Source organism: Babylonia areolata, chromosome 3 (assembly GCF_041734735.1).
Source record: "Babylonia areolata isolate BAREFJ2019XMU chromosome 3, ASM4173473v1, whole genome shotgun sequence".
NCBI classification, from domain to species: Eukaryota; Metazoa; Mollusca; class Gastropoda; order Neogastropoda; family Buccinidae; genus Babylonia; species Babylonia areolata.
In genome coordinates this window covers 55,171,070-55,184,860 of record NC_134878.1, presented here as the reverse complement: position 1 = coordinate 55,184,860, position 13,791 = coordinate 55,171,070, and the positions used below count along the sequence as shown (strand labels likewise).

At 43.0% G+C, this 13,791-nt stretch overlaps 1 protein-coding gene across 1 annotated transcript in view; it reads right to left on the bottom strand.

Annotated features, from left to right (window-relative positions):
• The window catches only part of LOC143280123 (TBC1 domain family member 2B-like), a 66,044-nt gene that overhangs the window by 25,859 nt on the left and 26,394 nt on the right, over window positions 1–13,791 (bottom strand). The window contains exons 5-12 of the mRNA XM_076584680.1: window positions 12,841–12,968; window positions 10,530–10,661; window positions 9,170–9,383; window positions 7,034–7,140; window positions 5,712–5,797; window positions 3,353–3,482; window positions 2,711–2,831; window positions 804–955 (exon numbers count right to left, since the gene is read on the bottom strand). Of these exons, the coding sequence (XP_076440795.1) occupies window positions 804–955; window positions 2,711–2,831; window positions 3,353–3,482; window positions 5,712–5,797; window positions 7,034–7,140; window positions 9,170–9,383; window positions 10,530–10,661; window positions 12,841–12,968 (1,070 nt within the window). The remainder of the gene's footprint in view (window positions 1–803; window positions 956–2,710; window positions 2,832–3,352; window positions 3,483–5,711; window positions 5,798–7,033; window positions 7,141–9,169; window positions 9,384–10,529; window positions 10,662–12,840; window positions 12,969–13,791) is intronic.

Sequence of the window (13,791 nt, the reverse complement as noted above, 5' to 3'; positions counted from 1 at the left end):
TAGTTAACAAACAGCAATGCACATTTTCACACTTCCTGCCATAAAAGTACTTAACGAACAGAACTGAACATTTTTACACTGCCTGTCATATATACATTTTTACACTTTCCGTCATACAAGTAGTTAACAAACAGCGATGTACATTTTTACACTGCCTGTCATACAAGTAATCCTAGGCAGAGTGAAAAATGAAAGGTCTCATAGCCTTTTTAAGGCGATCAGGGGAGTGAATTCATACATCCACTGTCTCCAGAGTTCAGTGTACAAGCAGGACCCTATCATCTTCTTCTGCCGTTTTGATCTTCTGTGATGGGCGCAATAACCCAGTGGTTAAAGCGTTGGATTTTCAATCTGAGGGTCCCAGATTCAAATCTCGGTGATGGTGCCTGGTGGGTAAAGGGTGGAGATTTTTCCAATCTCCCAAGTCAACAAAATGTGCAGACCCGCTAGTACCTGAATCCCCTTCGTGTGTATACCGCAAGCAGAAGATAAAATATGCACGTTAAAGATCCTGTAATCCAGTGGGTTATGGAAAGAAGAACATACCCACCATGCACATGCCCGAAAACGGAGTATGGCTGCCTACATGGCTGGGTAAAAACGGTCATACATGTAAAAGCGCACTCATGCATATACTTCAAGTGAACATGGGAGTTTCAACCCACAAACGAAGAAGAAGAAGAAGAAGAAGAACCTTCAGCAACTGAAGTCAAGTACCATTCACAGCAGAGTGTATAACATTAATTTTGTGATGCAAAATTCACTCCTTAGCTTCCTCCGGAAAGTCTTCAGCAGCTTCTCACCCTCTCCATATATGTTCCTTGTACTCGTGAGGGATTCCCATTCTGATGAGAGTCTTGAGTTCAGGGGATCGCATCAATGGTTTGCCTGACTGTGACTGTCCAACCATGAAGTTCTCCCACTTGACATGCTTCGATGTCATTTCATCTGCATCCTGTAAAAAAATTTTTTGTAAAAAGGTTAGGGTTAAAAGTCTCTTAGCCTTTCACTGTACTGCATTGTATTGTATTACTAATTTCTGTCACAGCCTTCACTGTATTGCATTGTATTGTATTACTAATTTTTGTCACAACAGATTTTTCTGAGTGAAATTCGGGCTGCTCTCCCCAAGGACAGCGTGTCACTACACTAAGAGCACACATATTTTTTTTAGTATTTTTCCTGCCTGCAGTTTTTTTTTTGTTTTCCTTTAGAAGTAGATTTTTCTACAGAATTTTGCCAGGGACAACCCTTTTGTTGCCGTGGGGTTCTTTTACGTGCGCTAAGTGCATGCTGCACACGCAACCTTGGTTTATTGTCTCATCCAAATGACTAGCGTCCAGACCACAACTCAAGGTCTAGTGGAGGGGGAGAAAATACTGGCGACCATGCCATGATTCAAACCAGTGCGCTCAGATTCTCTCGCTTCCTAGGCGGACGCGCTACTTCTAGGCTACCACTCCACATAAGGCATTTATAGTCATCAAGGCAGTGATTTCATTCCACTGAGTCAGTAGAGCTCTGCCCAGGAAGGTAGGGCCCAATCCTCATTCCCCAGATGAAGTCAGGTACCCGTTCACACATAGGTGGAGTAAGGAAAGTCAGAGGAAAATGCTTTTCCCAAGGACACAACACCATGACAAAATAAAGCCTCGAATCCTGATCACTGGTCAACACTGGATCTGAAGTCCAACAACACCTATCAGATTCTGCAACAACGCTATCGATAAGAAGAGGAGTGCAAATCAATAAATGCAACTAATTATGTCATGAAATCAATGAAGCATTTCTTATTTGAAGAACTGTTTTCGGTTGCTGTGACTGTGATTGCAGATGGCTATCAAAAATAAAAAGACATGTTTCTTTCAGTATCTTTTCTTTTTTTTTCCCTTTCTTTCTTGGGGGGCCAGAATTGTGTGCATTTATTACTCCTGAATCCTCACAGTTCCCTGGCAAGGGGAGAGCACGTTTTTGACTCACTTGTGTAAACAAAGTGAGTCTATGTTTTAACCCGGTGTTCGGTTGTGTGTGTGTGTGTGTGTGTGTGTGTCCGTGGTAAACTTTAACATTGATATTTTCTCTGCAAATACTTTGTCAGCTGACACCAAATTTGGCATAAAAATAGGAAAAAATCAGTTCTTTCCAGTCATCTTGTTTAAAACAATATTGCACCTCTGGGATGGGCACAAAAAAATAAAAAATGAAGCCTAATTATATGCAAACTGCATTTACTGTTATATTTATATTTTTTGTATTCTCTAAACTTGGCACTTTGATCTGATATTCTGACCCAACAACAAGAGCAGTCATTATTATCATTTTTTGTTCAAACAGGAACTTCTTTTGCTAAGCATGGAAGTTTTAGTTATTTTGGAAACGTTTTGGTGCAGATAGTAAAGAAGGGAATTTACTCCGTAATTATGCAAGGGGACTTAATTTGCTTTAAACTGATCTTTCTCATCTTAAACATTACATTTTGAAATTATACACAATACATAAAAAGCTTGGATTTTTTTTTTCAGTGTATCACAAGTGAGTCTTGAAGGCCTTGCCTCTCTTGTTTTTATATAAAATTCTCAGGTTCTGAATAGGTTACGTACACTGCGTTTGACAAATATAAACAACAACCATAGAAGAAATGTTCGAAGATAAATCAGCTTGTGCTGGGTTTTTTTTTTTTAACAGTACTATGACCAGAAATAATTGCTACCTTGATGCAACTGTTGATCTCATCTGACTGTAGCTGGAACAGATTGGCTCTGGTGACCAAAACGTCATCTGATTCTTCTTCACCGGAACTTATGAGGAACCCGTAGCGGTCATATCCCATGCTGAAATCAGTGATACAAGCAGGCATCAATTAAGGCAAACCCAGTAATTCACTCTGAATGGCAGACCCATGCATTATTAACTCTACACTAATGTTGATTTCTCTCATTCAATCCTGTTCTCTCCACCACTTGAATAATAACCGCCAAACTGACCTTACAACAACAAAAAATCAAAAAAAAATCACAATTTATTTGTTTTTCATTTCTTTGCTCTTCTTGATAATTTTCTCACCACAAACATTACAACAAAAAACTCTGTTCATCAAAAACCAAACTTCAAGATCTCTTTCAGTTTCACTCATCTCAGTAGGAATGCCACATGCGTTCATCCGTGCTATTCGACATTTACATGAACAACAATCCCCACCCCCTGCCCCACATTCTCCCACCCACTAGCCAGCTACCCCCATGCCTCCCAACAACTCAATGGCCTTTTCATTTCACATCTGCTAACCTCCCAGCCCCCACCCCAAACTGTTCAGGCATCCATAGTTCATGTCCAGAGGGGAGAGGGAACTGACCTGTGTGTAGACAGGAAGGGGTAGCGGGTCTCGTCATACTCCTCTGCCATAGCGCTGGCGTCGGACTCTGTCTCCAGTGCTTCCTTCAGCAGCTGTGACACCGCTTCCTGCGTCTGGGCCTCCTCTCCCCCTGTGTGCATCACACACTGACAGTCATCTTCCTCTGTGTGCATCACACACTGACAGTCATCTTCCCCTGTTTGCATCACACACTGGCTACAGTCATTTTCCCCTGTGTGCATCACACATTGACAGTTATCTTCCCCTGTGTGCATCACACATTGACAGTTATCTTCCCCTGTGTGCATCACACACTGACAGTCATCTTCCCCTGTGTGCATCACACATTGACAGTCATCTTCCCCTGTGTGCATCAAACATTGACAGTCATCTTCCTCTGTGTGCATCACACATTGACAACAGTCATCTTCCCCTGTGTGCATCACACATTGACAACAGTCATCTTCCCCTGTGTGCATCACACATTGACAGTCATCTTCCTCTGTTTGCATCACACATTGACAACAGTCAACTTCCCCTGTGTGCATCACACATTGACAACAGTCATCTTCCCCTGTGTGCATCACACATTGACAACAGTCATCTTCCCCTGTGTGCATCACACATTGACAGTCATCTTCCTCTGTTTGCATCACACATTGACAGCAGTCATTTTCCCCTGTGTGCATCACACATTGACAGTCATCTTCCCCTGTGTGCATCACACACTGACAGTCATCTTCCCCTGTGTGCATCACACACTGACTACAGTCATCTTCCCCTGTGTGCATCACACATTGATAACAGTCATCTTCCCCTGTGTGCATCACACACTGCCAGTCATCTTCCCCTGTGTGCATCACACATTGACAGTCATCTTCCTATGTGTGCATCACACATTGGCAACAGTCATCTTCCCCTGTGTGCATCACACATTGACAACAGTCATCTTCCCCTGTGTGCATCACACATTGACAACAGTCATCTTCCTCTGTGTGCATCACATATTGACTACAGTCATCTTCCTCTGTGTGCATCACACATTGACAGTCATCTTCCTCTGTGTGCATCACACATTGACAGTCATCTTCCCCTGTGTGCATCACACATTGACAGTCATCTTCCCCTGTGTGCATCACACATTGATAACAGTCATCTTCCCATGTGTGCATCACACACTGATAACAGTCATCTTCCCCTGTGTGCATCACACATTGACAATAGTCATCTTCCCCTGTGTGCATCACACATTGACTAGTCATCTTCCCCTGTGTGCATCACACACTGACTAGTCATCTTCCCCTGTGTGCATCACACACTGACTAGTCATCTTCCCCTGTGTGCATCACACACTGACTACAGTCATCTTCCCCTGTGTGCATCACACACTGACTAGTCATCTTCCCCTGTGTGCATCACACACTGACAGTCATCTTCCCCTGTGTGCATCACACATTGACAGTCATCTTCCCCTGTGTGCATCACACACTGACAGTCATCTTCCCCTGTGTGCATCACACACTGAGTCATCTTCCCCTGTGTGCATCACACATTGACTACAGTCATCTTCCCCTGTGTGCATCACACATTGACAGTCATCTTCCTATGTGTGCATCACACATTGACAGTCATCTTCCTCTGTGTGCATCACACACTGACAGTCATCTTCCCCTGTGTGCATCACACACTGAGTCATCTTCCCCTGTGTGCATCACACATTGACAGTCATCTTCCCCTGTGTGCATCACACACTGACAGTCATCTTCCCCTGTGTGCATCACACACTGAGTCATCTTCCCCTGTGTGCATCACACATTGACTACAGTCATCTTCCCCTGTGTGCATCACACATTGACAGTCATCTTCCTATGTGTGCATCACACATTGACAGTCATCTTCCTATGTGTGCATCACACATTGGCAACAGTCATCTTCCCCTGTGTGCATCACACATTGACAACAGTCATCTTCCCCTGTGTGCATCACACATTGACAACAGTCATCTTCCTCTGTGTGCATCACATATTGACTACAGTCATCTTCCTCTGTGTGCATCACACATTGACAGTCATCTTCCTCTGTGTGCATCACACATTGACAGTCATCTTCCTCTGTGTGCATCACACATTGACAGTCATCTTCCTCTGTGTGCATCACACACTGACAGTCATCTTCCTCTGTGTGCATCACACATTGACAACAGTCATCTTCCTCTGTGTGCATCACACACTCACACACTCTCTCACACACACACAAACACACCACACACACACACACCACCACCTCTCACTCACTCACTCACTCACTCGCACACACACACACACACCCACACACACACACACACACGTGCAACACTCACCCCTCACTGGCTCTTGCTTTTCATTCAGGAGAAACAGGTATTGGCTTCTTGTCTTGCAGTATGTGGCATCCAGGTTGGCATACTTGCTGTAACAGAATATTCAGCATCAAACTCATTACCACTTGCAACAGACAAAACAAGACAGCTGTCTGTCAAGTGTGAAGAAAAGTACCTAAACACAAAATGTCATATGCAGGTGTTCAATGCATAGGAGAGGTATGTATCGCTGAGTGAACCATCAGTTCTGTCATACATGCAAGCTTACTTGTTTTTTGCTTGTGTGTGAGAAAGAGAGAGAGGGAAAGAGAGAGAGAGAAAGAGACAGTGTGTGTGTGTGAGCGATTGATTGATGATTTATTGTCAAAAGCATTTACAGCCATTTTGACAAGGGGGGATTACAAAAAATAACAACAACTAATTAAGCAAATACCATGAAACACACACCGCAACAACTGTACACGAGAAAAGGGTAGGGAAAAAGAACAACAAAAGAGCAAACAACATGTGGACCATCCACGGTCATAATTCATTTGCTTATATAATAATTAGTGAATCCGTTTATTCATTAGCATTAGGGGTCATCTGTATATAATTACGTACCTTTTACTTGATTCTTTATACTGTCTGTCCATTTTCTAGTGCTTTCTGCCTACAGTTAAGTGCTACGGTAAGAAATTTTGACATAGCTGTTACCATCAGTTCGTTCTCGTTTTTTAGCACGTGTTGCATGCGGGTCAAGTCATCAACGGGACTTGATTCTATGTTGAATGGATATCTGCTTCGGATGTGTGCATATGCAGGACAGTGGGATAAAACGTGAATTTCGTCTTCTTTTTCGGAGCCGCACATTGGGCAAGTGCTGTTTGCCTCAGCCTCAGTTAGACACCGTACCTTATGGCTCCTCAATCCGCACGCTCTAAGTCGGAATCGTGTAAGGGTATCTCGGAATTTCTTGGTGGTAATAAGTGTGTGTGTGAGCGTGCAAAAGAGAGAGAGAGACAGAGTGTGTGTATGTGTATGTGCATATGTGTGTGCATGTTCATGTGTGTGTGTGTGTGTGTGTGTGTGCGCGCGCGTGCGTTTTCTTTATTGAAGGTATAGGTAACAAGTATGCCTGGTTCCAAAATTCAAAACATGGAACAGTACCTACATAACTGTGTCTGTGTGTGTGTGTGTGTGTGCATACGTGTGCACATGCATGCTTGTGTGTGTGTGTGTGTGTGCATGTGTCTGTGTGTGTGTCTGTGTGAGTGTCTGTGTGTGTGTGCAAGCTGGCATCATCATGAGTTCGACTGCAACGAGAATTTCTGTGGCAAACTCACACAAGCAGCTCCTTTTCTCGTTTTTCATCCATCTCCCTCAGCTCATTCAGTTCCATGATCTCTTTGGTGAGAAAATTGTTCTGCAGCTGATAGGCCTTCACAGAGTCCTGTAGCAATAATGATAATAATCATGATGATGATGATGATGATGATAATAATCGTAATCATAATGATAATAATTATCTATATTTGTTCGGAAGAGAAACACAAACACATAACAGTAGTCTGATGAACAGAAAACGTGATACTGGTGTTTGATGGAAAACAGTAGTCTGATGAACAGAAAACGTGATACTGGTGTTTGATGGAAAACAGTAGTCTGATGAACAGAAAACGTGATACTGGTGTTTGATGGAAAACAGTAGTCTGATGAACAGAAAATGTGATACTGGTGTTTGATGGAAAACAGTAGTCTGATGAACAGAAAATGTGATACTGGTGTTTGATGGAAAACAGTAGTCTGATGAACAGAAAACGTGATACTGGTGTTTGATGGAAAACAGTAGTCTGATGAACAGAAAATGTGATACTGGTGTTTGATGGAAAACAGTAGTCTGATGAACAGAAAATGTGATACTGGCGTTTGATGGAAAACAGTAGTCTGATGAACAGAAAATGTGATACTGGCGTTTGATGGAAAACAGTAGTCTGATGAACAGAAAATGTGATACTGGCGTTTGATGGAAAACAGTAGTCTGATGAACAGAAAATGTGATACTGGCATTTGACGGAAAACAGTAGTCTAAGGAACAGAAAACGTGATACTGGTGTTTGATGGAAAACAGTAGTCTGATGAACAGAAAATGTGATACTGGTGTTTGATGGAAAACAGTAGTCTAAGGAACAGAAAACGTGATACTGGTGTTTGATGGAAAACAGTAGTCTGATGAACAGAAAATGTGATACTGGTGTTTGATGGAAAACAGTAGTCTGATGAACAGAAAACGTGATACTGGCGTTTGATGGAAAATGTTCTCTCTGATTCTGATATACTTATCAGTCCCCCTCTCTTCATAGCACCCACCATGTGTGTGTGTGTGTGTGTGTTTGCGTGTGTGTGTGTGTGTGTGTGTTTGTGAGCTCTCTGTGTGTGTGTGAGAGAGAGAGTGTGTGAACTCTGTGTGTGTGTGTCTGTGTGTGTGTGTGTGTGTGTGTGTGTAAGTCAAATGCCTGATAATTACATTATCAGCTTCTTCAGATTTCGAAGTAGTAATCATAAGCTGGAAATAGAAACAGGGAGACACAAAGGCATAGCACGAGAGTTACGGCTTTGTAAGGTTTGTAACATGTCTGTGATTGGTGATGAGTTTCATTTTATAATGGAATGTCTCAATTATGATCAGTTACGAAATAGATATGTTCCTAAAAAATATTTGTCTCCAAAATAGGATTTTAATTTAAATATGCTCAAAGGAGGCAAAAAAGTGATTTTAGTTGTAAGTAAGATGATTAGATTTGCAAATGTTGCCTAGTTATACTTTTGGAGTTAAAAGACATTTGTGTTTTCTCAACTTTTATGTGACATTGTTGTGTATTTGGAAATGCTTGTTTGGGTATGAAAAGTTTATTTTGCAGTAATCCTCCATATTCCAATAGGAGTGAAAGGATAATTAAAACTTGAAACTTGAAATCTTGTGCGCTCTGTGTGTAAGTGTGTGTGTGTGTGTGTGTGTGTGTGTGTGTGTGTGAGTGTGTTTGTGAGCTCTGTGTGTGTGTGTGTGAGAGAGAGTGTGTGAACTCTGTGTGTGTGTGTGTGTGTGTGTGTGTGTGTGTGTGAGCTGTGTGTGTGTGTGAGAGAGAGAGAGAGAGAGAGAGAGAGTGTGCGAGTGTGTGAGTTATGTGTGTGTGTGTGAGCTCTGTGTGTATGTGTGTGTATGAGTGTGTGAGCTCTGTGTGTGTGTGTGTGTGTGTGTGTGTGTGTGTGTGTGTGTGTGTGTGTGTGTGTGTATGTGTGTGTGTGTGTGTGTGTGTGTGTATGTGTGTGTGTGTGTGTGTGTGTGTGTGTGTGAACTCTGTGTGTGTGTGTGTGAGCTGTGTGTGGGTGTGTGTGTGTCTACCAGTGTGAGCATGTGCGCCAGTGTTGACAGATACAAAAAAAAAAACAAAACCCCAAACATGACCCACTCCCACAATAACCTTCAGTGCCTGCAGCTCCCTGGTGTCGGTCATATACATCGCAGACTGCTGCACAGCAGCTGTCAGTGACGATGACGGCGACACGTCTCCTGTGCTGGTCTCCAGCTCGGAGATCTGACGCGTCAATTGGACGACGGCCTCGTCCCTGGCCATCAGCATCTCCTGCAGCATGGCCACCTCGTCCTGCAGGGACTTCTGGGTACTCTCGCTGACCCTGCCAACCCCAGGAAAGAGGAATTTTGTGTGTGTGTGTGTTTGTTTAACTCTTTTCACCGCCCAAGTTTCTGTGTTGGAAAAACACTCCCCAGCAAACTCCCCCCCCACCCCCACCCACCCCCCCACCCAAAAGAACCGTTTCAAACAACCTATGCCAACATCTAGATGCAGCACCAAACCCAAATATTTTTTAGACTCGACGCTCTCAGGCACAACCTGATTCAGTCTGTTGCATACAGCACTGGGACTTGTTCACTTCAAACTTGGTCAAAGGGGTGAAGGGTTCGCCCATTTGTTCTGTCGTGCGGGAAAAAGTTGACCGCAGCTGTCAAGCTTTGTTACAATGTGAACAACAGTCCGATGGGCGCAATAGCCGAGTGGTTAAAGCGTTGGACTGTCAATCTGAGGGTCCCGGGTTTGAATCACGGTGACGGCGCCTGGTGGGTAAAGGGTGGAGATTTTTATGATCTCCCAGGTCAACATATGTGCAGACCTGCTAGTGCCTGAACCCCCTTCGTGTGTATATGCAAACAGAAGATCAAATACGCACGTTAAAGATCCTGTAATCCATGTCAGCGTTGGGTGGGTTATGGAAACAAGAACATACCCAGCATGCACACCCCCGAAAACGGAGTATGGCTGCCTATATGGCGGGGTAAAAACGGTCATACACATAAAAGCCCACTCGTGTGCATACGAGGGAACGCAGAAGAAGAACAACAACAACAACAGTCCATTCAACATAGCCCCTCTATGTTGACTAAAGTTGCCTATGGTGGTAAACTTGTCTATTCGACTAAAGTCACCCATGTTAGGTCATCGTCATCGTCATCGTCATCAACATAGCAGATGTCGTCGTATTAGTTGTAGTAGATGTCGTCATCATTGTAGTCGTCATCACAGTAGTGGTAGATGTCATGGTTGTAGTGGTAGGAGTGGTAGCAGCAGTAGCAGTAATGGGTTGGGTTGTTTTTTTTTGTTGTTGTTTTTTTTGTTTTGTTTTTTTTTTGTTTTTTTTTTTTTTGCTGCCCCATCATCTGCACCATTTCAGTGGCATTACTCCCACGCCGCTCATTTAGATTCCCCCATACACAGCCACACCCGGGTTCGTCCGTCACAGTAGCCGTAACGTTAACCATCTTACTTTGCCTGCTGCTCCAGCAGCGCCCTCTGTTCCTGAACGGCAGCCATGCTATGCTCCAGCTCCACCACGTGCTTGTCTCTCTGCTGCAGCATGCGGTCCTTTTCCTCTTCACTTCTGCCCTCCGTCTCCTTCCTGAAACATACAGACCACATGCACGTATGTGTGCAGGCACGTATGCATAAGCACTTGCACATACACACACACACACACTCACTCACACATACACACACACTCATACACACACTTACACACACATACACACACACACACACACACACAAATACACACACACACACACACACACACTCACACACATACACACACAAACACACACATATACATACATATACACACACACACACACACACACACACACACACACACACACATATTGATTCTGCCAAGAAAGAGAGAAAATGCCCAGAGAAGGTAATACATACATATATATGTAGACACAGATGGGCACTGTTTTATTGCCACTGACAATACTATCTGTTGACAAGGGGGACAATGTATGAACAAAAGAATAAGTTTAAGTTTTACCGTCTATTTCTTTCCTGAAATAAACAAAAAATACACCACCACCACCACCACCACCCATATATACATATACATATGGGAGAAAAACATATATAAAAATACCACTTTCACTTTCTTTCCTGATACAAACAAACAAATACATACTGGATAAAAACAACAATGAAGTTGATAAAGATATCTACCATGCTGGAAAATGTCTTTTCCTTGCATTGAAATTTTTTTCTATCCTAAATGGAAGAAACACATGCACAAATATGCCTAAAATCTTGTTGGATTTGTCTTTCTGTTGCTTTTTTTTCCTGAATCTTTCCTGGGAATTTTTTTTTTTTAATGCACACAGACACAGACACAGTGTATGGGAGAATATTGTACATGAACAGGTCTACTTTATAATTACAGGAGACAGCATGCTTAATTTCAATAATTTCAATATTTTTCAGCAGTTTAAGCATTACATACATCCCCGAACCACAGCTGGTACAAAAACCAGTGTTAAGACATGCAAAGGGGGCAGTATGTGTCACTGCCCACCCCCCCCCCCAACCTCCCCCCTCCACACACACACACACACACCTCTCCCCCACTGACCTGCATTTCCAGAAGCAAATGAGCTCCCTCCTTTGCAGTGTCAGGTCTGTGCACTCAGCTCTTTCAAGTCTGGCCTTAAGAGCCACCTCTTCCCAAGGTAGCTTCCCTCCCATGCCTCTTCCTCATTTTCAGTTTTTCCCCAGTTTAGAGTTATGCATGCGTGTGACTGACTGGTGTGAAAGCGCTTTGATTTGTTTCTGCACAAGATTTAGCGCTACATAAATTCCAATTATCATTAATATTATCAAGTGTAGTGCAATGCCAAACAGTGCTGGGCTTTGCTGTCCACACACTAAAATACCTTGGCATTACCTCACTATCTGGGAACACTGCATGAAAATTTTCAGCGCTCTCTTCAAAAACTGAATGAAGACGCTCGAGTCAACCACAATGTGACGCGCAACATCCACAATATTCTTTTGTCATTCTTGTGCAGAAAAAAACACATTCTTCAGAAACGAACATGACACATGCCACACACAGCTCTTCAATGCAATGCATACATTTTGCAAAAGGATGGGCATTCTTGTGATGGAAAAAAAAACCCCATCCTTCAGCTATGATCATGACACATGCCCTACACAGCTCTTCCATGCAAAGCCAATGTTTTGTGAAACACAGTACAAAGGATTGGCATTCTTGCGACGGAAAAAAACCAAACCATTCTTCAGAAATGAACATGACACACACAGCTCTTCAATGCAATGCCTATGTTTAGTGAAACACAGTACACACAAAAGGATGGGTGAAACCTCCTCAACTTGACTCCTCACTGACGGGCGCTATAGCCTAGTAGTTAAAACGTTGGACTTTCAATCTATGGGTCTGGGGTTCGAACCTCGGTGACGGCGCCTGGTGGGTAAAGGGTGGAGATTTTTACGATCTCCCAGGTCAACATATGTGCAGACCTGCTAGTGCCTGAACCCCCTTCATGTGTGTACGCAAGCAGAAGATCAAATACACACGTTAAAGATCCTGTAATCCATGTCAGCGTTCGGTGGGTTATGGAAACAAGAATATACCCAGCATGAACACCCCCGAAAACGGAGTATGGCTGCCTACATGGCGGGGTAAAAACGGTCATACAAGTAAAAGCCCACTCGTGTATATACGAGTGAACGTGGGAGTTGCAGCACACGAGTGAACGCAGAAGAAGAAGAAGAAGACTCCTCACTGAATTCACCTAGTGTCCATGTTGACTCGCATGATGTCCAGCTCTTTCTGCAACAGCTTGATGATCTCTCTGTTGGCCTGTGTCTCCTCCTCGGCAGCCTTCAGGTCTTCTTGCAGCGACATGATGTCTCCCTGCAGCTGGTGACACAGAGGCAAAGTATCAAAAGAGCACTAAAGACATGGTACTTATCACCTGGTCCACAGTTTATGTTTGACATGGTCAAGTTCCAGAAATACTTTCGACTGACCGATTCTACCGATGCTTCAACTACAGGTTTATCTTGAACAGCGGCAACTTGTCAGAGTCTCGTGCAAAAACAGCATACAGCAAATACAGTACTTTGGGTCAAGACTACTCCATATTGTGGACGAAACACATCCGACATGGCACAAATCGCTCCATGGACCGAAATGATGTTTTGAGCTGGTGTTGGTGCCATTTCATACTGATGGATTCAGAAAGTCTGTTTATCGTTTGTGCTCTTCATGTCATGCCAGTGCTCTGTACATCGGTTTCCAGTTTTACAGGATTAACAATGTTCACTTAGTTATGCGCATTCTTATCCCTTGAAAGGTAACACAATGCCTTTCTTTTCCTCTTTTTTTTCTTTCTTTTTTGATTCAGTTCACTTCAGTTATAAACAGAAGCTTTTAGCAACATACTTTGATTCCATTCACTTCGGTTATCGACAGAGGCTTTTAGCAACATAGTTTGATTCCATTTACTTCAGTTATCGACAAAGGTTTTTAGCAACATACTTTGATTCCATTAATTTATTTACAGTTTCACTTACTCACGGTAGAGCACTGAGGCACTCAGAAAAAAAAAAAATCACATATAAATGCATTGAACCAACTGCATACCAATAAGAATAATAATTCTGTGACTGATTTTTCACTCTCTTAAAAAACAACAACAACATTACGTCTGAGGAAAACTAGAATTCCAAAGAGTGCAGAC